The sequence below is a fragment of the Euprymna scolopes genome, chromosome 39, assembly GCF_053919585.1.
Source record: "Euprymna scolopes isolate OS-2025 chromosome 39, ASM5391958v1, whole genome shotgun sequence".
Lineage (NCBI taxonomy): Eukaryota > Metazoa > Mollusca > Cephalopoda > Sepiida > Sepiolidae > Euprymna > Euprymna scolopes.
Window position 1 is genome coordinate 35842666 of NC_136520.1, and position 26540 is coordinate 35869205.

The following is a 26540-nucleotide window of genomic DNA, read 5'->3' on the forward strand; positions in this document are numbered from 1 at the left end:
GTGTGTGTACAACTCTCCTACAGCCACACCACTGGACCGATAATGACCAAACCTGGCATGATGATGGTATTCGACCTAGGGATGGTGCACGCCATTTTTCAAGATCAAAGGTTAAGGTCATATTTCGTGTGGCTCTTCATAATCTCCCCCATCTAAGGATGTGCACACCAAGTTGGGATTCATCACCATCCCGGGCCCACCACCATGGTGCTGACCAACTTCTTTGTGAATTTGAATTGATCACCCTCCTCCACCCCCATCTCTTTTACCATTGATGAAATTTGGCATGGTAGTGGTCCCTTACATAGGCCAAAATTTAAATCTCAAAATCGGATCCCCAATCATGATTCTTAGATAAAAGATTTTTTAACACCGTAAACAGTAGTTGCTCTTACAACATCCATTTATTGCGAAGCCAAGTACGTCCAAGGATGGAATACTGCTGCCATATCTGGGCAGGAGCTGCTAAAAACAACCTATCCTGCCTTGGCAGAGTACAAAATAGACTTCGTGGCTTAGTGGGGGATGCCCTTTTCTCTACGCTGCAACCTCTCTCCCATAGAAGAGACGTTGCGAGCCTGTCCTTGTTTTATCGTTATTTCCATGGCAGGTGCTCGTCTGAACTCCAATCTCTGGTCCCCCCTCGCCAATCTTTCACGAAAAACACCCGTCTAGCCGAATCCACTGTGAAAAATTTCCCCCACTCTTTATCTGTGCCTAAATTAAAACGTGGATTCCATGAACAAAGCTTCTTTCTTAGAACTGCACGCCTGTGGAACTCTGTTCCATCTGCCTGCTTCCCACCTGACTACAACTTGGATGTGTTCAAGTCCAACGTTAACAAATTCCTAATGAACCGCCCCCTTAAGTAAACACTTCATGAAATCTCCACACTAACGTAATGTACTTGCAACAACCCTTATCCCTGAGTGGCTTCCGGGCCTTGATAAGTGGTGACCACTGTGTAAAAAAAAAAAAAAGAGAGGGTGCCTGCAAAGTGGGTACCCGAGCGCACAGCAGTCCCGTGTGAAGCGCGGGAATCTTTGTTAGTAATATAATAATTCCATCCACGAAATAAAAAAATGCACTTGTTAACATGTTAAATAAAATAATCTGATTCTGAGACCTAAAATTGTTTGTTAACAAATGGTCTTTACCATTCAGCCATGTTGATTTCAAAGCATATTCCATTGATAGTAAATAAGAATTATTCAATGGATATTTATCAAACTAACGTATCGAAGCTCAACACATGCGCACAAGATCTCATCTGATAAGTATTTTCATAGTAATTCTCATGACTGATAGTTGAATTGATCAGAAATTGAATATGAACTTAAAAGTCATTCTTATCCTCTTTCGAATAACATTTTATGAATGCAGTTATGAACATATTTGTATCTTCATTATTAGGAGCAGGTAGAATTTGTCTAACTATTAAGATAAATAAAACTTTAATAATACATGATAAACAATTGAACATGTAAAATAGAATCATGGTTAATTAATGACAGATATTTTTTATTTTATTATTTATTCCCCCCCCCCCGGGACAAAAGGAGGGGGGACCTGTAAATTCACCCTTGCCCGTTCGTCTGTCCGCACTTTTCTCAATAACTACGCCTTGGAATATTTTTAAATTTTGCACAAACATTAAACATAATATGAGTAAAAAAAGTAATAGAACGGATTTTACAGGGAAAACTCCGGTTGCACCCCCTAAGGTTAAAATGGCTAAAATTAACACTTGTGCTTATAAAAAAAAAAGATGCCTTGGATTTTTATAAAAATTCCTGTAAAGTTGTAACTAACTTTTATATCTATTTCGTCTATACTTCACGATAACTCTTGGGTGTGCCCCAGGTGCTCTTTTAGGACTAATAAAAACACTCCATTTTTGGGACTATTTTACCATATTTGTCCAAAATTTTCTGCGTATGTCCATTTAGCAGTTTTACATGGTGCTGAACTCAAATTTAAATATGTTAAGGCCTTGGGGACTTTTGGAGCTAAATGGGAGGGAGAGGGGGGAATGATGGACTTGGTCATTTCTTTTTTGCATGGTGCAGAACTCAAATTTAGATATGTTAAGGCCATTTTTAAAATAAAGGTTCATTTTCACCCGGATTTGACGTCCCCTGGGGAAAGTTCATTTTCACCAGGATTTTACATCCCCTTTGGACTTTTGGGGGCTAAATGGGGAAGGGGGGGCATAAATGCTGAACTTACTTTTTTTTTTATGCCTCATTTATTGTGCATTTACGGGGAACCATGCATGCTTCACTTGTTTTCTGATAATTTTATTACGCAAACATATCGATTTATTTACCAAGGCATCTATACAATCCCCTCTTTCTCGATACACTTACCAAAGTTTCTACCAATTATTTTTTAACACACTCAACATCCTATTTACGTACGAAACCTCTTTTACTTCCACCTAAAACACTCCATCACTTTAGATATCTCAAGGGTTTACCTCCATTTGATTACCACTTCCAACTTTTTATGTATTTAATCTGACTCTGTTGAATAAATGCTTATTTATGACAAAGTTTTGTAACTGAAATGAAATATCGAATCAACAGAATTGTTTTGTTTTTTCTAATTTTTCCTGTTCCATTTAGTTTTTTTTAGTTTAAAAATTTTTTTTAACCATATCTTTCTATTCATAATATATTTTGCCAGATAGTTATTTCTTGAAACAAATTTCCAGATATCACTATCTGTAAAAAAAAAAAAGAAAAAAAAGTCGGTCAATTTTCTTATCAATGAATTTGCTCTGATTTTCTGACTTCACAGACCAACTCTAGTGTTGATTTTTAAAAGTAACCGATTCTGATGTTCTGTAAAAATGTACAACTCCTAACTTTGACGCTTCAACACCAAGATAAGAAGTCGGCTGAAGAAAACCCAATCCCTGGGTCCTCTTTTTAAAAACCCGACTCCCAACTTTGGAATTATATAAAAATTGCTGAACTGCAGCTCTTCACTTCAGAGTTGTCTAAGAACAAATCCGATTCTTGATTTGGAACTGGTTTTTAAAGGATTTTATTTTGACTGGTACAAAGATTGTTGGCTCAGACTTGAATTCCTCATCATAAATATTGTTAATCAAATTGACATAAAACAAATCTAGTAGCTATAGTGTAAATCACATGGATATGTTTAAACACATTTAAAATGTGTTTTATTTAATTAAAATATGTCAACGCAAAGGATTTGACAACTAAATTGGATATAAAATATTTATTTTGATACAATACAAAATAATTACATAATTATCACATGCGTACAGTGTAACACGATTCAAGGTGTCATATGAAAGGTTTGTATCCGAAGATGTACAATACGAGTTACATTGTGTATATGTGAGGTGTGAATTGATTAACATCTAACAAAACACAATCTAAAAGTATAACAGAAATATAGGAATATGTTTCACACATTCTTCTATTCATTTACTGTCACTTTTCTCATGTTTCCGAGTTAAACGTTTTCTGGCAAGCCTGTTCTTCACTTCTCGTAGATCGGCAGACTCAAAATTCCACTCTGTATGATCTTGTCCAATCATTTGCTTTCAAGTTTTGCTTGGCCGGCCAAACTTTCTGCGATTTAAGATATCTACGTTTCTGTAACGGTTTATATAAGAGGATAAATGTCAGCGTAATCGATTCATCTTTAGGATACCCCCCCCCCGTGTAGGGCAAGTGTAGTGCGTTCAGCAAATCCTCTCATCTGATGTGTTGGGTTTGTTCAGATTTCACATTGCAGATTCCTCTGATCATGAATCTGTCATTGCATGTTGCAGATGAGTGAAAGAGTACTGGGTGAGGGCCTAGCACTCACTGCCATATACCAAGATGTTATCTAGCGGGAGTGAATGTATATAAACAGCATCTTTATAACGTCTCTTTAACGTTGAGACGTGTCGAGATATATATAATATATATATATATATATATATATATATATATATATATATATATATATATATATACACACATACACATTTTTAACATGGGTAGATAATTTTAATTTGCTATTAATGTACCATTGTAACCCTCCCCCTTTTTTAACATATACAGCATAATCCCCGTTGACACACTGGTTCCTGTTAGATCACCGAAGTTAAGCAATTTTGAGCCTGGTCAGTACTAAAATAGGTGACCATTTGGGAATTCCAGGTGCTGTATAAGCTCTCCGCTTATCTCGGCATTGTTTCCAATCGCCTAGCACTTTTCCTTGCCACTGGACTCCAGCAGCGCTGATTTAGGAGAGGTGTGTTTGAAGATTGCACCACCTTTGCTTCACAATTACACACACAGCTACTCTTACAGGGGGTATCCATTGTCTCTTGAGACTGAAGTGGAGGCATTAATCGATCAACATACATTTTTTAACATGTGATCGTCTAGTTCCTTAAATGTGCATATAACGTCTATTAATCATCTCTAGAGTTCATGTATGAGGATATTTTTATAATTGTGTGCATAACAACTATTGACAATGACAACTTACAGACGGTCTTTACTAAAGGGACAGATAACATAGTCGGTGGGATCACCAGCAAAAGACACATACCTCCACAAAGTTTCTTTTGTGCTTCCTGAAATTAAAGATGCCTTTCATTAAAAAAACAGAAACACGAAGACTTGAATTATATTTGAATATAATAATTTATTTCCATGTTGGGTCTCCTCTCAGTGTTTGAGCACAAAGTCTACATTTTACTATTTCGCCCCCTTTGACTTCCACGCGCATCAAGCCAAAACCTTGGGGCACAAAACTTCTGTCTGTCCACTAATACATTGAGTATCGAACTAATCTCTCTACGTGTATCTCTAACTATCTCCTTACGTCATTAACTCCACATGATCGAAGACACAAATCGGATGATCCACCTTCGTCACATATTTTTGTTTATATTAGTTACGAAAACTAACGTTCATTTTCACCAAGTTAACATTTTTGGGAACTATTTTAACATAAATACTTTTTTTATCTGTGAATATTTATTTCTAAATGCTGCCTTAAGGTAACATTCTATTTAGACTTACGAAACAATCATAATAATTAACCACTTGATTTTCCGATGTTGGCTGGAACTGACAACATAACAATGACGCTCCTGACACAGCTTTCTATACAACTCTGCCTGGATGTCGAGAGGGACAGTTTGTGGTGTTATCAGCGGTAACAATACCGATATCAAATATTAATTTCCATATTGATTTAACATAAAAATATCTTCTCAGATTTAAAAAAAGCAGATGCAAATAGTATTTGAGCTGGCATCAAACTTTTTATTTTGGTTAGATAATTTTAATTTGCTATTATTGTACCGTTATAATATAGTGTGGATGTAAATGCATGCGAAATGACGTCACTGGTGGGGAAAAAGAACAAAACATAGGAGACAGGATAACGTTTGGGATCTTGTGAGAGATGTGGAGAACGTTCTAGATCATGTGGATGACGTCACGGCTGCACTAGTGAGGAAATGTTGTTGCTTCAAAGAATAAGTGAGTTGGAGTTATTTCCTATTCTTGATCTTGATCTCCTTTGCGACTGAAACTGCACACAATGTTACAGCACATTATTGACACTATAATATGTAGTTCTCCATCCTCACCCGGAAACTGCGAAAATATAAAGCATTTTTCAATTATGACCGAAAGATGAAGATCTGTAAAGAGAGTAACTTATGTTTTTAATAGAAAAAATATCGAAAGAATTGTCTCTTTTACAATTAAAATTTCATTTCTTTTTTGTATATGTTTAAAAGAATATGTGCAAATAAATAAAAATTAAAACATGACTTCACAGCATCCCAGGCCAGGGCTCTACGAACAAATTTATCTTTAGTTGACCTTTGACAACTAAATATTTTCGTTTACTAGCCAAACCCACATGATTTTTAGAATATGGCATCTTCGTTCTGTGACGAGTATATACATCATAAAGATATTTCTGTATATTTTTAAATAAGTGTAATTCTAAATATACAACAAATTTTATGTTGATACTTGAAGATATAAACATTCTGATTTCTTCAGATGTTTTTTTTAAACAACCTTCATTTTAAAAAAAAGAAAAAAAAAGAGTACATTGTTCTATTAAACTTTTATTGTTTTAATAATTTAACTTTGTTCGTTTTATTATATTTAAAAAAAAAAAAAAGTTGAAAAGATATTTTTCACTCAGTAGTGAGCTTTGGAAGATTGTCAGTGAAAGAAATACAATCGCCAAAAGATAAGTATTTCATTATTTCTAGTTGCCATTTTGAAAAATCACTCGCAAATGCGACTGTTTCACTCGCAATGTAGAGCCCTGCAGGCCATACTGAATAGGTACAACTAGTATATGTGTCTATAATGTATAAACATTATGTACTTTTTATTTAATTTAATTTTTTTCTATTCTTATATCTTTTTTTTTTTTTTATAGGTAAGTGTCAACATATGGGCAAATTTGTACATACAATTTGGTGATTAATAATGACAGGTAAGACTTGAACAAATTAAAACTTGTATTTTCCGATCAATTTTTTTTATGAAATGTAATGTCTTCATAAAGGTGCAAAGTCCAATGAAAAAAAGTTTATCCAGGAGTTGAGTTTAAAAAAAAAAATTAAAAAAAATGCAACCCCTACAAAAATTCCCGAATCACATTCAAAGGATGTTAGTAAATGTTGCCCATGAAAAAAGAAAAAAAAAAGTTTTTTTTCTTTTTTTTTTTTTTTTTCATTTTAAAAATTAAAATCAACAAGGAAAATAACTTTTAGTTGAAGAGCATAAGTTGTCCCCCTTACAAGTAAAATGCCATTTCTTTTTCTGTATAAGATTTTAAAAAAAATATGCAAGTAAAAATTCAAAACTAAAATGGCTTCACTTCATGCCGGGTAAGTAGGCCTGGTTTAGTATAAAATGAAACGAATGTAATCGTTTATTTTTGTATTGGTTTTCTGTTGGAGAAATTCAGCAAATTTCATAAACACAAACACACACACGTAAATGTGAGCGTTCATAGTTAAGCCTAGCATACACAAATACACCTTTAAACTTTTGTTTTGTGCGTTTGTTTAAATCTGTTTCGGAGTATTTGTTTTCATCTGTCGATTGTTCAAAGAAACGCACACGAAGAATCATTTCTGAAAAATTGTTTAAGTGACATTAAAGAGTTTCACTGGAAGAAAACGAGAATACAAATTCATTTTGTCTACACAAGGACAGCTTAAAGCTTTTGATCTGAATAACCTCAAAAACAATTACAATAGAAAGAAGATTAATACATTCTTTATAATAATAATAATAATAATAATAATAATAATTGTTGAATCTTCGTAAGTGTTTTTACTTTCATGTGGGGTCTGCGTTTGCGCTTGACATTTATGAAAAGGAAATACGTTTTATTTTTAATTTCTGGGCATCGGAAGGGTCTACTCTGTATTATATTTCTCTTAGTCTATCTGTTTCACTTTTTCTTGGAAACTACTGGACCGATATGGCTGAAATTTTGTATGGATATTAACTATGATAAGGTACAGTGAACTAAGTACTACGGTATCTGGTCTATGCACAGTTAGGGATTAATAGGGATTAGTCGCCACAATGCTATATTTACTCTAAAAGTTTTCTCAGAAATTACTGGGCCAATCTTTTGTATGAACTTTTGCGATAATAGGGTGCAGCAAACTAAGTATTATGGTATCCGTTCGATGCATATTTAGCGGTTAATAGAGATTAGTATTTGATATAAAAATGAGCACAAATTTAACCATATTTAACCATGAATTTGGCATAAAGCATTCATTCGTCAACACGCTATAACTTGTGCCAGTTTTTAACGGGCTAAAACGTTTTGTTATTGTATCTACAGTGTGTTGCAGCAGAGTCTAACATTTGACGAAAAAGAAAGCAAAGTAATAAAAGCAGTTTGTGTATGCACAGACTCAACAGTTAGCAACAGTTATATACTACATTATTTTATTTTTTTTTGTAACTGCTGCTGATGAAGATGCTTAAGACGGGTGTAAAATAACTCGGACTCTTTGATGACTATGTCCCTGGCTATTACAGCTAAAACTTCCACGATGGAAGCCTTCAGAAAGTTGACTGCATCGTGGCCATGCTTGTTGGTTTTGACCATGATCCCCCAAAATATAAATCAATAAATATATATATATATATATATATATATAAGGGATGGGATGATTCCAATATTTTTCCTGATTCCGATACTTTATAAATCTCTAAATATTTAACTATAAAAGTGTTATTTTGTCCCGATTACTGTAAAAACACATCTTAAATGTGCTTATATTTTCTCAAACGTAAAAAAAAACACTTGTGAGGAGATAATCTAAAGATTTTAGTCTTACTAGAAGTTTAAATGAATAAATATTTATTATTTTATTATTACTACAAGCAGTGGAAGGTGTTTTGTAAAAACAAATTACAATTAAAATAGATAATTAAAGGAATCGGTTTTGGCATCGGAAAATAGGCACAAATTTTCCCGATACCAATTCCAATACCCCAAAAAGATTCTGATTAATCGTCCCAACACTAATATATATATATATATATATATATATATATATATATATATATAGAGGAGTGAGTAGCACATGTGATCCTCAGTCAGATCACAGATGTCACCCACTGATTGCATAAAATTGGCGATTTCTGTTTTGATCAATTAAGTGTATAAATACATGTATAAAATAGAAGGCAAGATTATTAAAAAAAAAAAAAAAAATGGGGAAAAAATTTTAAAGCCTAAAGTTTTTTTTAATTACTTTTCAGTACATCAGAGACAAAAAAAAAATTGAGTGATTGTTCTTTCAATTTACAAAGCTTGAGCGATCAAGTGTAAACAAGGCCAAAATGTCTGAGTCATTCGTCTACAATCGTAGTAAAAAAAAAGTTTGCGACACTATATACGCTTTTTACATGAATAATTTACGTGGAGAAAACAAAAAGAGATCTGGGAAAATCATATATATGGAATGGTGGAACATTTGTTGATTCTCATTCAATTCCGGACAACATTGGATCTCACACACATGCTAGCAAGGAGATCTGACATTGTCCGGGATTGAATAAGTAACAACAAATGTTCTAGCCTCCCATATATATATATGCTTTTCCAAGATCTCTCCTGTTTTAATGTTTCTGGATAATGAATAATAATGTATGTGACGTGTAGCATATGATGATAGGCTATTTTAAAAAAAAAAAAATTTAATTCCAAAAATGTGAATGTATCAGACTGTCGGCTAGAGGGACTTTCTACGAGTCTAACTTTTGTTATTTTGTCTTTTTATGCAAATATAGTGCTGGGAGTTCCCATTTGCATAAGAATAATTAAAAAAAAACAAAAAAAAAACTTATATGCAGAGAACTATATATTAAAATATCACTAAATGGCTGAAACAATTGTATGCTTGTGTAGTAAATAAAACTGAAACTTTTTTTTTTTTTTTTTTAGATGAGCATAAAAATAGATGTCTATTCCTAATGTAGTAGTACCAATGTTTTCTGATCATTAATGCGTATATAAATAAATATTATGTTCTTATTTTGATATTTTCTTTAAAATCGAACATTTTACTAGGGTTTCTCCCACAAAACTTACACAACCATTAAATCTTAAATTCTTAATATTGAGTGCTTTTCAAACTGGATTTCTTATTGATCCATGCATTCGACCAACACCCTTACACACATTCGGGCAACGCCGGGCACCCAGGCTAGTATTAAAAAAAAATAAAGAATATACAAACGTAAGAAAAGTATGCAAATTGTAGTTCAGATTTATTCAAATCTGTTCTTTATTCTGAAAATGAATAAACGGACTCTGAATGTATTGATGTTAAAAATTGTAATAATATATTGTGCTATTATATTTAAATAAACATGGACGAATGTTAATGTATTTTAGTGTTTGGAACATCTTATTGCCTAAAGAAACGAACAGGCTATGTAGATGGCAGTAATTGTAGTAATATTTCATGTTATTTTCTTTAAATATATATGTGGAAGGATGTTTGTTAATGACACTTTATTACCATAGTTCTTGCATTATAATTTAATAATATGACTATGGAATGTGGCGGTGCTCTGAAATTTTGTCACCTATGTAAAATTCTGTGCTGGTGTTGACTGGTTGTGTAGGAGGAGATAAATTATATGTAGGGAAAAATTGTTGCTACTCTTTCTTTGGGAAAGGTAGAAATGTTGGAGTGAATGTGATAATTTTTTTTTTTTTGTATTAAGCAAAAATGCACAATGTTTTTTCCTTTTAACATGCTGTCCGACGTGGTGATTCTGTTGATCGGAAAATATGTGTGTGGGAAGTTTTCGGTTATGTATCTATAATTGCAGAAACTAAAAGGGAAAAGGCAAGATTATTTTAATATTTGTAGCGATAATTGTTCTGAATTTAATTTTTTAAAAATTTACATATGTAAGTATAAATATATAAATATTGTACGAACATGACAATATTATAATAAAACAACACTAAAGATGTGGCATGCAATTTATATATATATATATATATATATATATATATATATATATATATATATATATATATATATATATGCATACACACATGCACATAAACTACCTTGTCTGTCAGATCTATGTGAAGTATTGTATTGTAATGACCACAAGCTGTGCGTCAGTGTAGTGTTAGGGGAAGGAGGCCCACGATCCTAGAAATTCTCATTTCTCCTGGAGAAAAAGAAAGAAAATCCTGTTAAATGCATTTGTGTCAGGCATCCTTTGAAAGAAAATGGGTCAGCTTTAAAGCTAACTTGTTTCACCTGTTCTATGCTTCAAGTATTGGCCTTTTTTTTTATTTCTCTTTCTTTTGGATGTCTCGTTGCAGCGCTGAGAGACTTTATTTGTCTGTCATGCTCATGTCTGAAGCATAATTTTTCTTGGTCTGTCACACTCATGTTTCAAATATTATTTTCGGTGGTTTGTCACGCTTTAGGTTAAAACATTTTTGTTTTTTGTCAGTTAACTATACACAAATTTGAAAAATCATTTCACTTGGTCTGTCACGCTCCAGTTTGAAATATCATTTCATTTGGTCTGTCACGCTCCAATTTGAAATATCATTTCATTTGGTCTGTCACGCTCCAATTTGAAATATCATTTCATTTGGTCTGTCACGCTCCAGTTTGAAATATCATTTCTGTCGACCTGATCACACACACATTTTTCATTTGATCACCTAAAACAGATTGAATGGACACATGTTAAGAATTTACATTCTTATGTTTGCCTAACCCTCCAGTGTGTGCTCTGCTATTATTGTACTAATGATCATAGTCATCTCTTGATTCTATTAACCTGAAGCTACACAGTCTTCTCTGACATCTTTAACAACACCAGCATCTTTTTTTTTTTTACTTTCTCCATTACTAATCTTCTCGCCAAGAGCAGCCATTGTTTCTAACCTGATATGCAAATTGTAGCATTTTGTTAATTTTCAATGTCAGACATTCTTCAAACCCCCCCACCGCTCTCCAACGGTTTGTGAATATTGGTGAGCTGGGAATTGTGTTTGTGTGTTGCTGACAGGAAAACGGGGAGGAGGGGGGGTTCACTGTCTTTTTTGCGGTTGCTAGGATAACCACTTGAATAATTACATTTTCTTTCTTCTTTTTTTTTTCTTTTTTTTTTTTTTTCCGACGTGTGTGGAACTTTACTTTTTTGCATTTTTGTTATCTATCCCCGGGATTCGCAGGATAACCTCATCATTGTTGCTGTTGACTTTGAGGCATTTCAGGTTTTGGGTCTCCCATCATCATACCTGTTTGCACAAGCGATTCCATTGGGAAAACAATATGCGAAGGCATTTCATGTTCCCATGTACGTTATCACCTTGCACCCTCATTTGAAAGAAATGAGTTCGTCTAATCAGCTGAGTAATAATTAGGGCTAGGACAACAGCATATTCTTTTCATTATTTTGTCTCTCGAGTGTGTATCCGTTGATATCTTATATGCTTTTATATAGAGTGATATGATTCACGGTTGATTAACTGTGTTGAATGTATACTCGAGAGTCAAAATGATGAAAAGAATATGCTGTTGTTATAGCCCTAGTAATGATTGATGAATAATCTGATATCACTGAGATAAAAACTTCTGACTTTCCCATTTTAAAATGAATTGTTCCAAAATCGAGTTATATCGTCCCATCGACTAATACAGTACAATCTATATAGTAATACAATAGAGTGTGTGTTATTTTCTGTGTTACGCTTACATCCGGGTTATTTAATTATGGACTTCCATTTCTTGTCATAAATAATTTTACCAAGAATTCTTCATAAGTTTTGGCTTCGGTTTCGATTATGGTTGAAGGAACTCAAGTTATATATTTCGGTTTCGATTCAAGCTAATGTAACCCAAGTCATATGGATATATGTTTTTATTTTTAAAATCGCAACTTTATGGCATATAAAAATCAATAGAACATTAACTCTATAATAATATATACAAAATCTGCAAAAATTAAAATATATTTTACAACCGGGACTTCTGGGCATTCGTGCTAGCTTAGAAAATACTTTTGCAGTTTTAACAAAAAAGCTACAATAATATCAGAGCGTCTCTATTTACACTGAACATCTACAGAATGCCAACATCAATATACTACATATATTGAGGCCCCTGTGGAATTTCCACAGTTCCCACTAGTTTTGAATAAATACTTTTAAATGCGTATATAAATAAATGTTTTATTGATTTGTTTTGTTTTTTTATTTCCATTTCGCGAATAATTATTTATCATTAAAATACAGAATATTTATTGGTTTAAAATGGATTAGATTTCTACAATTTTAACTGTATAAATAAGCTAGATTTTCGTTTTATTTACAGAATATTTAGCTGACAATTATTTTACTGAAAGAATCTTTCTTTTTTTATTAATACTTGCAGGGGGTGGAGATACCTGGCCTTGTTGGGTCGTAAAATAAGTTTAGATATATTTTAATTCATGCAGATTTTGTATTTATTATTAAAGAGCAAATTCTCTATTGAATATTATATTGTACCTAATATATAGGTGTGATTCTAAAAGTTTAAAAAAGAAGACTTGGGTGCCATCAGCTAGAATAGGAACCAAAACATCTAGCACTCCAGCTGTGTTTCCTACCAATGTAGCTATTGAGAGATAGGTAAGAAAGATTTAATATTAGATGACTTGAAGAAATGAATGAATTTGCGCATGCGCAAAAGTAATAGAAATATGTCGGCAAGTTGAAATGGATATTTTACATTTCTGTATGCGTTATTAATCCATTCAAACAAATATTTTACTCGTTACCATCCTTGGTGTATGATTACTATTTTCTGTTAATTTCAATGTTATGTGATTAGTAGTTTAAGAGTTTATCGGTTAAATATTTCTGTACACACTTTTATTTTTATAGATTATTGACCCGAACAGACATTTCTTTTTTCAAAAGAATTATCGTTATTGTTATTATTATTATTATTATTATTATTATTATTAAAATAAAGAATAAATTGATTGATATATAAAACACAGTGGAATTTCCACAGAGTCACGTTAATTGGAAGAATATCATCTATACTAACAGGTAATCCTGAAGCAAATGTCTACCAAGCCTCCAGTAACATGCAATTTATTTAGATGAAACTGCTGCTGCTGCAAATGCTGTGCCGTTTGAGATACATAAAGGTGTAATGGTGTAGTGCTTGAAAGTGATGAATATGTATCTGGATTCAAGTAATGCCAAGGCCACTAGATCATTTTTGCTAATGTCCTTGAAAGGTATGAATCCATATATCCTCCCTCCAGTTATTGATTATAGTTTTTTTTTTTCTTTTTAATCTTACTCACCTGAAACAAGGCATATTGCCACTTGCATGTAAGGGGCTATTAATTGCATATCTACATGGACATCTTTTAGGGAGCTGAGCAGTAAGATGTCTGTTCACAGTACATTTAAATTTCTGCAGGTTTGTACAGTCAGGGGAGCAAGAGATCGAGGAGGAATTCCAAAGTCTAACAGCTTAAGGGAAGAAGCTATTAGAGTAGAAAGCTTTCTGGCATCAAAATATCTCAACAGTGAAGAGGTGGGATTTTGCTACTTGTTAGTGAGGGGTATTTATATCAAGGAGGCACAAGTGCTACAAATTTTTGCAGTTCAATGCACATTCCATTAAGATACTTGTAAACGAATACAGGAATGCAACATTGCGGCGATAGAACAGGAATTGTGGCTTGGTTGATAGCACTGGGTAACAAAAAAATGTTTTGAAAATCGTCCTGGGTTTTCCAGCTGAATTAGACTAATTTTGATGCTCTGAGTCCGAAAATGACCTTGGTTTTGCTCAATCAGGTCAGGTTTTTTTTTGCTACAGAATTTTTTAAAAAAATCGATTTTTCGTTAAAAAAAAAAAAAAAAAAAAAAATTTCTGTGGATCATCAGCTGAGAAACCCCTGACGATTTTTCCCGTTTTCCTCAAGAAATAAAAGTCAACGTATCCAAATTCATTCAGTTTTTATTTAGTCCATCAAATTTGATAAGCATAATTATCATATTAATATAAGTAGAAGCGTTACACGACATAAAAGTTCAGAATTCCCGCCATAAATCGGCGTTTCTTCAATTTCCGTGTGTGAGCAGCTGCTTGGTTGTCTCTCTTCAGTGACCAGCAGTAGTCCGCCATCATGACTGCGTCCCACCTCCCCTGGTATCTCTCCTCCATTTGGCGCATGTCCTGATGTAACTTTTCTCCCTGCTCATCGCTCATCGCCCCAAGGTTTTCAGGAAACTTCTCCATGTGTGAGAACAGGAAGTGCATCTTTATACTCATCAAACACCCGAGTTTTTGGAAGGCCTCTATCATACTGCTGATGAGTCTGGCGTGGTTTGCTGCCTTCATGTTCCCCAGGAAGTTGTTCACCACCTGCACAAACGATTTCCACGCGGCACACTCTAGGGTGTTCATGGAGTTTTGGAACTCTGTGTCCTTTATGAGCTGACGTATTTGTGGGCCATCGAAAATGCCGGCCTTCAGCTTCTCAATGGTCAGTCAAGGAAAGGCTCAGCACAGGTAGTTGAAGCACCTCCCATCCTTGTCCAGAGCGCGCGTGAACCGTTTCATTAACCCAAGCTTCATGTGTAGTGGTGGGATCAATATCTTCTCCCGGTCAACAAGAGGTTTGTTTATGATGTTTCTCGCCCCAGGTACTAACTGCTCTCGCGCCGGCCACTCTTTCTTTACGTAGTGCTGAGCTCTGTCTCGACTGTCCCACATACATATAAAGCATGGGTACTTTATGAACCCGGGCTGCTGACCAAGTAGAAAGTTCACCGTCTTTAAGTCAACGCAGATGATCCATTTGTGCTGCTCATATTGGATTTTGTTGAGCACGTACTTCACTGCTTCATATTTATCTTTGAGAGTTGTGGAGTGCGCAAGAGGGATTGAGGTGAACTGGTTCCCGTTGTGGAGGAGCACACACTTCAGAGAGCGCTTGCAGCTGTCAATGAAGAGTCACCAATCTCTTGGATCGTATTGAGGAGCGCCGAGTTTAACAAGAAGACCGGCGATATCTCGACAGTACATGAGGTCTTCCTCCTGGCAGAAGTAGCCCATGTAGTCCTCACGCCTTCTACGAAAGAAAGTGATATGCACGTCCTTGCCAAGTAGATGTTTCTCTTTGAGTCTGGAGGCCAACAGCTCGGAGGAAGTCTTTCACAAGCTGAGATCCCGAACCAGATCATTAAGCTCACATTGTGAAAAGAGCTGCGGACCATCTTGTGCTTCATACTCGAACTCTTCTGTATATTCTTGCTCGTCTGTAGTGGTGGCCTCGTCATCGCTGTCGGGAAGCTGTGTGAACGCTGGTACAGGACTTTCTTCGCAGTGAGCCACTGGACGGCAGGCAGATGGAAGGTCGGGGTACTGGAGGCTGTGCCGATTCTTCCTGTTGATGCCAGTAGTATTGATGACGCAGAAGTAACAATCCGATGCATGGTCAAACGTCTCCCTCCAAACCATCAGAATCCCAAACTTCAGTGAAGTTTTTGCCCCTTCGTCCCCCGTCGGAGGTATTCCACACACATCTTGCACACCGTGTGCGGTGCCCAGGACTTATCTTGGTCACCCAGCTTAACTTTAAAGTAAGCCATGTATGCACGCTTCACAAATATTGTGATGTTCTTCCTGTCCCCTGACAGCGTGTATTCTCCGCAGATGTAGCAGAACACGTCAGGATTATTCCTGCATGACCATCGCGCCGAAGCCATCACAAACTGAAAGAAAAAAGAAAGATGCAGCTGAGTGTTAGACAATGAAATTTAGAATCAATTTGATTGGCTAAGGGTTGATTAAGTAAATTTTAAATTATATTTTATTTATATATTCCTATGGAGTAATGGTGAGACAAGTATTGATTTGATTGGCTAATTGTGGAATTCCCTTTATTGTTCTAAAAACCCAATGAATTCGAAAAAGGAAAATAAACAAATATAAGCTGAATCCCCCGTTTACTGCTCTTTAAATACGCTCATACTGAAACATAGACAGTTAATAAATTAGTACTAGGATTTATAGCCACTGAATATGCCATAATTGTACTATTTTCTCAGAGACACAAACCCACATAATAAAACCGGCATGCACCAACTTTCACGTCTAAACACACCACTGAGCCCACAATGAGTTAATTTAAGGCAAAGGTAATGAATGTTAAGGTAATGAGAATATGAGAGAGAATCTAAGACGCAATATTGTCACTACGAATCATAAGGAAGAATGACCTAAATTTGCTAAAGTATAACCCTCGTTAGCCTAAATTCACACAAAAATATATTAAATATTAAATAAATTCTATACATATTTATACACATAAATTTATGATAAACATAAATATATTATTTATAATATTATTTGTGTCTGTGCATTGTAGTTCGATATATTCTTCAAGAAAAATATGATTGAACTCAAAACCCCTGATATTAGTATATGTATAGCTCGTCAGGTAGGCCTATGGCTGTATCTCAAAAAGTTGACATGATAGAGCAAAATCAATGTGATATTCGGACTCAGAACACCAAAATTAGTCTAAATCAGCTGAGAAACCCCTGACTTTTTTTTTTTTTTTTTTCTGGCTGTTACCCAGTGTAGTTAAGGATCTATTAGTTTGGAGACTCTTTTTTTTGGACCATTTCTAAGAAGAGACTAGTGGTAGATTCACCAGCCCAGGAGTGACAATAATACTCCATGCATGGAGGTATGGGAACTTTCTAGAGAAAAACAGATAGGTAAATGTGTAGTTTAGCAGCATAAATTGTTTGACAGACAAAAAATTATAAAAAATTATTTATTTTTATATAAAAAATTATTTATTTTTATATAAAATATTATTAGACCTTAACACTGAAATAAAACCAGAAAAAAATTTCATTTCTATCGTCGTTTTTATTAGACTAAATTTACAACAATAAAAAGAAGAAGCCACAGAACTTGTATACAGCAATTTAACGGCAATAACAAATGGAAAATTGTGAAAAAATTCCTCATTAAACAAACAAAAAAAGTGTTATTTAATAACATTTGGCTAAATGAAAACAAGCAACCTAAATGCATGTACGCGTGCGCGCACACAGACACACACACACACAGAATGTATATACCAGTAGTTATTCTAAAAGATTAAATTAATTTATGCTCATATTTTTTTTATGTATCTATTTTCAGCATTTACTTCAATAGTAAGGCTGAGTATTAAGTTTTGAAAATATATATAGGAATCAAGCTACACATAATTTTCTGCATTCATTCTGACAAATTCTCATGAGGATGAAACGCAAAAATTTTGTGTAGCTTAATTGCCATATATATTTTCAAAACTCGGATTATATATATATTAGCAGTTCAGCCCTATATACTGTTCATAACTTTATGTGCATATGGATATATATATTAAAAAGTTTGACTCGTGTCTAGATAACCTACATCTATAATTTCAAGTGTTTAGACCAAAAATTGGCGGAGTAGTTTGGTAGAGTTTTCAAAGGTCAAATCGTTGAACTTTGACCCTTTGACAGCCAAATTTCTGGCCGAAAACTGATTAAAAAGATTTTCCCAAATCTCAATACCCCTTATATCAAATCTCAAGTTTGTAGACTGAAAATTGACATAGTTTGGTAGGGAAATGTACACACACACTCATATATATATATATATATATATATATATAAAAATCTATCAAGCTGATCTTTCTTATAAGTATCACCATATATATATATATATATATATATATATATATATATGATGAAAATAATGGGAATAGTATTCCGACAAAGTAGAGAAATAAAAAGGAACAAACCGTATTATGTGTTCATCAACGTTTCGTCTTTATTTCGAGACTTCCTGGTAGACGTACTGGTATTTTTTGTTTCTTAATCTCATTCATGCAGAGGGAATCTCGAAATAAAGACGAAACGTTGTTGAACACATAATACGGTTTGTTCTTTTTTATTTATTTATATATATATATATATATACAGAAATCTCATCACACATATTTATTATGGCTACAATAATTATCCATCCACCCGTAAATAAATGCATATAATAAGCCCTACCATTTTTATATTAGCTATCTTTGTAGTATTTAAACCAATAAATGTCACACTTGACAAACACCTGCCTATCTGGCCATGAATATCTACTTGCCTACAGATAAAGCAGTGGTGGGGAAACACGTTAGCTGTATGTGGCCAGTAATAGAGAGAAATAGAGCGTGATTCACATATGTTGATAATCTATATATATATAAAAGTGAAAATGTGTGTATGTATGTTCGCTTTTTATGTATGTCCAAGAAAGGCTTTTTTCAGAGAAGCGGTCAGTCGCCTCGCAACTTAAAACTTTTTATATCACATATAAATCATAATATCTTCGAGTTAACAATGGAGCTCGCCTGTCTATTTAATTTGCTCGACTTCGGGAAGATAAATATTTAACATTTGTCGCTCGCCGCATGTGGATTAGGTTTTTCCTATAATAAAAGCGACACTAATTCTAGCTGTATTTTTCAGCTATCGCCAGAAATGTCCAAAAGCAATCAGATTTGATCAATGTGGAAATATTTTCCTTATATCAAACAATTGCTATTCAGTTTGGACCCCACCAACATCTTGGGAAAATAAAAATAAAAAAAAACGTTGCTGCAGTAAATGAAATACTATCCCGCAGTCAAAGTTGACCTCATTAAGTCATTAAAACGTGCACCTGCCAAATCTAAGTAATTAAATAAATTCAAACGTGTTTCCGTTAGTATCTCTCGGTGGCTCAATGGTTAACGTCGCAGGCTTTTTTGTCACACTTTAATTTCCAATTTCGCCTCAAGGGTTCGGGTTCGATCCTCATACTCGCCTACCAAAACTTTTTTTAAAAATTTTATTTTAACCCCCAATGGAGTTTTGATTTACCCAAAACCACACACACCTCCAAACACCCGGGCAACTCCGGGTACCCCCCCCCCCGCTAGTCTATAAATATAAAAGCGAAAATGTGTGTATGCATGTTTGTATGTATGTGTATCCACTAAAATCTTTCGACAGACAGAACAAAAATTCACAAACTTGGTATCATATTGAAGCTCCATCCTTCGCCCGAAAAATATTGAAAAATTGGCCAAAAACGTTAATTTTTTCACCCTGAAATCAACAATTTTCTACAGGGGGGGGTCAACAAAACCCGTCCTCTCATGACGACGACCGGTTCTACGCATGTGTCAGATGACGTCATGACCCGCTTTAGTTTAAATAGTTGAAGAACTGACTAAATTTCATGTACGTCGTGTTAGGTCAGTTGGTTAGCGCGTTGGTTCATTATCTAAAGATTTTGGGTTCGAATCATGGTGTGAGATGTCTTTTTTTTTTTTTTTTTTTTTGATTTTTTTAAATTTAAATATTGAACCAGTGCGTTTTTCTGTTTTTTTTTGTTTTTTTTTACTTCACTTATTCTTAGGTTTTCATTAACACCCTCACCCTCGACCACACACCCAAAAACACCCGGGTACCCACCGATTTTTTTAATTTTAATATCGAAAGAGGCTTATTTAAGCCATTTTTCACAAGTTTTTTTTTATTTTTTTATTTTTCAGAAGTTTTAACGTTCGTTTTTCTGTTTTCTTTTTGTTTTTTCGATTTTTACATTTAACATCGTTCGTTTGCCTTACGTCAGTTTTTTTGTGTTTTTTTTTTACTTTGCTTTAATTTACTCGACTTTTACAAGCTATTTTCGAGATATTTTTTGATCGCCATGTAGCAGGGAAAACAGAAACTGGCTTCCAGCGCAAAACTAGGTCAAACATCATGCAACTTGACGTAGTCGCACCTGCTAATTTCGGTTTATAAACGTTAACACACTTATCAATTAATTGTTTTCCGTGGTCGAGATGGTTAAGTCGCAGAGTTTTTTTTTTCCATTTCCTTTCCACCTCCACGTCAAAGGTTCGGGGTTCAAGCCTACCTTTCTACTAAAACTATTTTTTTTTCTTTTACACCTCCAAACAACCGGCTAACGTTTTTTTTTTTTTTTTTATCAGGGTTGTTTTAATCTACCCCCCCAACACACTTCTCCAACTAGTCTATATATATAAAAGCGAAAATGTATGTATGTATGTGTGTTTGTATGTCTCACAAAAACTTTCGACAGAGGCGACGGATTTTCACGAGATTGGTATCATTTTCAAGCCCGACATCTTGGACGACAAATATCGAAAAATTGGCCAAAAACATTAATTTTTTCACCCTAAACTGGACCCTTTTCTATAAAGAGGGGTGCCGAAAAAAATCGTTCCTTTATTTTCTCTCCTCCTGCTACTACGACAATGACATCATGTTTGACCTAGAAAACATTGACGCTAGTTTAAACCACCTGCAAGTGTTTTTAAAGGTTTCATTTTGTCCGTTCTCAATTGTATATCTCTTCGGCGTAGGGGTAATGAGTCAGGCTTTTTTTTATCTGCCTTGGCCTTGATGCTTTGGGTTCGAGCCTGTCTTTCTACTTAAACTTTTTTTCATCTTTTACACCTTTTTTTTTTTTCTTTTTTTTTTTGTTTGTTCGCTGTTTTGCTTTGTTTTGGTTTTTCCAATTTTTTTTAACATTGTGTTTCACTCTCTCCTAGATACACACCTCCAAACACCCAGGCAACGCCGGGTACTCTCGTTAGTAATATATATATACTGGACTTTGAAAATATTTTCTAAATTTTTATAGGGGAAATTCTGGACAACCACCCAATATAGGTATCTAAAATTTCTTGGGTTATAGTGGAATGTTTGATGCCTCTCTCTGGAGTTGCAGTTAAAAACAAAGCCCTATGCCAAGATCAAACAACTTTTTCAAAACAAAATTTTATGACAAATTCAGTGTAAGATTTGGATGCTTTAAATAAATCCTAAAGAAACTTTGTTTGTGACAAATGCAGCACTCTGACCTACAAGTGGTTAGTTTTTGGCAGTGGAATCGTGAGTAGTTAGTTGTCTCATGGGCTGTTATGATTCAAAACATGGTGCACTACTCAACCAGACAGGGGTGAATGATGCCACAAGTACATGGTGTCCAAAAAGTCACTGAAGGTTTGAAAATCTTTGTCATTAATGATTTTTTTTTTCTCTATTTCCGATATTTTACAAATAATATTTTGGAAATTAATTATGGTTAAGTATGGCATTAAATAATGTACACAATTTGTGAAATTGTTTTACCAAAATCAGGGGTCAATTGTTTGGACTCAAAGAGCTTATTGACAGTATTTTCATGTAAGAGATAGCCCAAGTTACAACACAATTCAAAACATTGTGTGCTGATTTGAACACAGAGGAGCTGTATTTGATCTTCTGCAAACTGGCAGACCTTGAAACGTCATCACAAATGAAAATTGGGAAAGAATGTGAGAGAGCGTAGAGCAGCATCTTCAAACAAGGGTTCAATATACAGTTCAAATGCAAAAACTTGTCCGAAATGACTCCAATTTTCTGCAAAAGTTGATTATGTCAGATGAAGCCCATTTTCATTTGAATGGATTCATTAACAAACAAAATTACAGATTTGAGGGTTCTGAAAATGCAAGGGCAATCCATCAAAAGCAGTTGCATCCCATAAAGCATAAAGTGCACTGTATGGTGTGCAGTAATGGAGGAGAAGATTATTGGACCTTGTTTTTTTGAAGATCAAAATTAAAATGCTGTTACTGGAAAAAGATACCGGATTATGATTACAGACTTCCTGCACCCACAAATTTAAAATAGGCTTGGATGGGGCAACGGCACGTATGGTGAGAGACGCCATGGAGCTTCTTAGGCAATGCTTTGGCGACATTATCTTTCACTATGGCAATGTCAAATGACCACCATGTTCCCCAGACTTGACTAGCTCTGAATTTTTCTTGTGGGGATATCTTAAAGTAAGAGTCTATGTTAACAAACCCCAAACCCTGCAAGAATTGAAGGAAAACATCAGGAACAAAATAAGGGACTTAAATCGTAATCCAGAGATTCTGCAATCTGTCATGAATGTTTTGAATAGAGCACAAATATGTGAAGCTGAAAATGGGCAAAATTTAAGACATTATTTTTTCATAAAGATTATTTGAATTTGCATTTTTTTTTTTTTAATTTCCCAATGTCTTAGTCAGATTGTGTTAAAATTACAGAAAGATATCATCAATAATAATCTATTTAAGTTCAAAACCCTTCAGTGATTTTTTGGACACCCTGTACAAGTAAATAATGATGGTAGTAATTTTGTATTAAGGGGTTTTATGATGTATGTTTTCTGTTGGAATGAGGAAGACCATCTGATCATCATACGGATGATGGATGACACGCACTTGGATTTTATTTGAAGTGAACCTGGTTTGTGCAAAGGCAGGCTCACTCTCTAGTCTCAACCAGCCTGATCCAGAAGCAGGACAAGGTGAAGACAGCTGGAAGGCAGATGAGATGCAGAAACTGTTGGAAATGTCAACATCTTCCTACATACAGCGCTTGGTATTCCCAAATGGTCTTGCTCAATGTTGCTTAACTTTGGTGATCTAATGAGACCCAGTGTGCTAACGTGATTTTACAATAATATCGTGGCATACATCCACAAATAGCAGAAGTGATGCTTTACTTTATTTTTCATCAATAATAAAGAAACAAAATGCTGAATTTAGAGTATTGAAAAACTTTCCAGTCCTCTTAATAATCAAAACTATCTATTAAGTCCTATTAAGAATCAAAAGTATCATATATCGAACATATCAAGTTATCTTGTCTGATTTTCAAAATCAAACCAAAATAACAATCCAGTAACCAATAAGAAAAAATCATATTTGATTTGGACTAGCTTATTTTATTTTTTATTTTAAGATACATATTAGGACCAACAATAAAAAAAAAAAAAAAAAACATTTGATTTAGACTAGCTTATTTTTTTATAAAATACCCATTAGGACTAACAATAAAAAACATGTTTGATTTGGACTAGCTTATTTTTTTTATAAACTACCCATTAGGACCAATAATAAAAAAATAAAATTCATTTTACTTTCTGAGAAAATGTTGATTGATATTCCTAACTCTCAATTTAAAAATGTGAGTTGTGTGCAGAGTTGCGGAGTCGAACAATAAAAGTCAAACTCTAATTCCTTTGATATCTTCGACTCTGACTTCAGACTCCTTGACTCTTATGTGGAAATTCTGCAGATCCAACCTCCCACACCTATTCAGCAAACATTTTATAAATACTTTAAATAATATAAAATGTATATTATTTTTTGTTTAACATTCACTTGTATAATAAATATACTTACATATGCATTCAACCAGCTTTATAGAATAAGTAAAGATAAAAAAGGGATAAAAAATTTACAATGAAATTTTATTATGCTATCAGTTCAAAAGGGAATACAATATTTAGAGATAGAGCAACCTTTTTAGGCCATGGTATTTCAAAGCCAAACACTTCTCATCAAAAGAGGAGAGTAAAAACACATTTGATTTAGGCGCATTTTTTTCCCAGATTACATTGTTCTGGATTGATTCAGGAACTTGATAACTTTCGGATTACAATCCGATTGTTATCCACAGTGATCTCACTCAGATGGAATTTTCATTGATCCTGTGTGACATCACAACCAAAATGAAAACAGCTGTCCAGACAGGATTTGCAGTGATCCGATGGACCAAAATATCTTGATGAAGTTAAAACATTGCAGTACAGTACAAAATATGATATATCTTCAAAAATAAAAGCAAAATCCTACAAAAACTGCTAAATTGTGCAACTGGTAAAACCAAACAGGAAAACCATGTAAAAAAAAAAAAAAAAAAAAAAAAAAATTGGATTCTGACTCCTAGTACTCTTATGACACTATCATCTATGATAGCACATCAAAGACCGTAAACGACCAAGTTCTCTCTGATTCTCTCTCCTCTAATCTTAAGCATGTGGTACAATGGGGAAAGAAGTGGTTGGTTACTTTTAATGCATCTAAAACCAAGCTTCTATCTTTACATCATCAACACTCTGATTTCCATCTGGCATCAATTGAAATGAATGGCTCTCGTCTTGGAGAGGCTTCATGTTTTGACAAGCTTCTAGGCTTGACCTTTACTCCTGATCTGAAATGAAACACGTACATCAAATCCGTTGCCAAGGTCACTGGAAAAAATGGTGGGATACTTCTATCAATCCAGTAGATATCTCACTCCTGATGCAATTCTCTATCTATATAAGAGCTAGGTACATCCAAGAATGGAGTACTGCTGCCACATCTAGGCAGGAGCTGCTAGAAAGGACTAATCCTGCCTTGAGAGAGTTCAAAATAGACTTGGCATCCTAGTGGGGGATGCCTTTTTCTCTTCCCTGCAGCCTCTTTCTTACAGAAGAGCTGTTGCAAGCCTGTCTCTGCTTTATCGTTATTTTCATGGCAAGTGCTCGTCTGAGCTCCAATCTATGGTCCCCCCTCGCCAAACTTTCACAAGAAACACTCATCTAGCTGAAAATACTATCAATAATTTCCTCCACTCTTTATCTGTGCCTAAACCTAAACGTAGATTTTATGTACAAAGTTTCTTTCTTAGAACTGCACACCTGTGGAACTGCCTTCCTTTTGCCTGCTTTCCAGCTAACTACAATATGGTCGTCTTCAAGTCCAACATAAACAAGTTCTTGATGAGCCGTTCCACTTAAGTTAGCAAACTTACCGAATTTCCATTACTAGCGATTACTATATTGTCCAATCGACTACTGTACACTCTTAATCCTTATCCTCGAGTGGGCTTTGATAAGTGGTGATGCCTATGTAAAAAAAAAAAAAAAAAAACCTCCGACTCCCTCTGACTCTGACTCCACAACCCTGGTTGTGTGATCTCACCCCTTTATTTATATCCAGATCTATTTGAATGTGAAGTGTTAGTGTCTGTCAGAACCTTATCTATTGATTAAATAGAATTGTTTAGACAATTCATCTAAATGAATAAATGCAATTTTCACCATCTATCCTATCGGTGCCTAAACCTAAATGTGGATTTCATGAACAAAGCTTTTTTTTTTTTTCTAAAACTGCCCACCTGTAGAACTCTTTTCCGCTGATCTGCTTTCCAGCTGACTACAATATCATTGTGTTCAAGTCCGACGTAAACAAGTTATTTTCATCACATTAAAACCCCATATTGTGTCTAACTTTGCCCTTGTTGGGAGTGAGGAAAGTACATGGGGACTCACAAGGTTGAACATGCCATAAAACTCAACAACCAAAGAAACTGTAAAAAGAAATTTATTTCTATTCAAAATATTTGACACGGCACCCTAGTAATAACTAATAAGTTTACTTAGTGTTAAATAAAACGATTTTCTTTATTATTTAAGCATGATTTTTGTATCGTTTCATCCTTTTTATTTTAGCTTTTTTATTTTAACCCTATTTTAGTCTTTTTTTAAAGTAAAAGTAGCTTTTTTGTTTCAAAATTTGGCCTTAAAATATTTTTTTAGCCTTTTTGAAAAATGTTTTAGACTTTAAAAAAAAAAATGTTTTAGACTTTTTTTAAAAATGTTGACTTCAAATTATTTAAGTTTTTAAAAATGTTTTGGCCTTTTTAAAAAATGTTTTAGGCTTTTTTTATTTTGTTATTGAACCTGATGTAATTTTTCTTTTTCTTAGAACTTGAAACGAACCACAACACTTATTTCAATAAATGTTTGTTAGGAACTGATCTTGGGAGAGCGGTTCTTCTTAGAGTGATTACATTTCATCACAAAGAGGAATAAAAACATCGTCTTCCGAGTCTTGTGGCTATCAATATCATCATTCAATGAATTCACTTGGTGGAGAGGTTTTCAAGAATGTCATCAGCAATTAACTTTGCTCAGTTCAAGTAACGTTCGATTGTTGTATAGACATCGATTACCTTACAAAGACACACAAATCGTTTGATGATCAATACAACTGGAATTGGTATGGGGA

The 26540-nt window shown here is 34.2% G+C and overlaps 1 protein-coding gene and 1 pseudogene across 14 annotated transcripts in view; both read left to right on the forward strand.

Annotated features, from left to right (window-relative positions):
• Positions 1 to 26540, forward strand: part of LOC145263738 (uncharacterized) — a 727869-nt gene that overhangs the window by 354199 nt on the left and 347130 nt on the right. For 5 of the 14 annotated variants that reach the window (XM_080120729.1, XM_080120718.1, XM_080120726.1 and 2 more), the window contains one exon: positions 6451 to 6507. The exons of the other annotated variants lie outside the window; for them this stretch is intronic. In XM_080120729.1, the coding sequence (XP_079976855.1) occupies positions 6501 to 6507 (7 nt within the window). In that variant the 5' untranslated portion in view covers positions 6451 to 6500. The remainder of the gene's footprint in view (positions 1 to 6450; positions 6508 to 26540) is intronic. 14 annotated transcript variants of the gene reach the window in all.
• Positions 4081 to 4199, forward strand: LOC145263966 (5S ribosomal RNA; annotated as a pseudogene).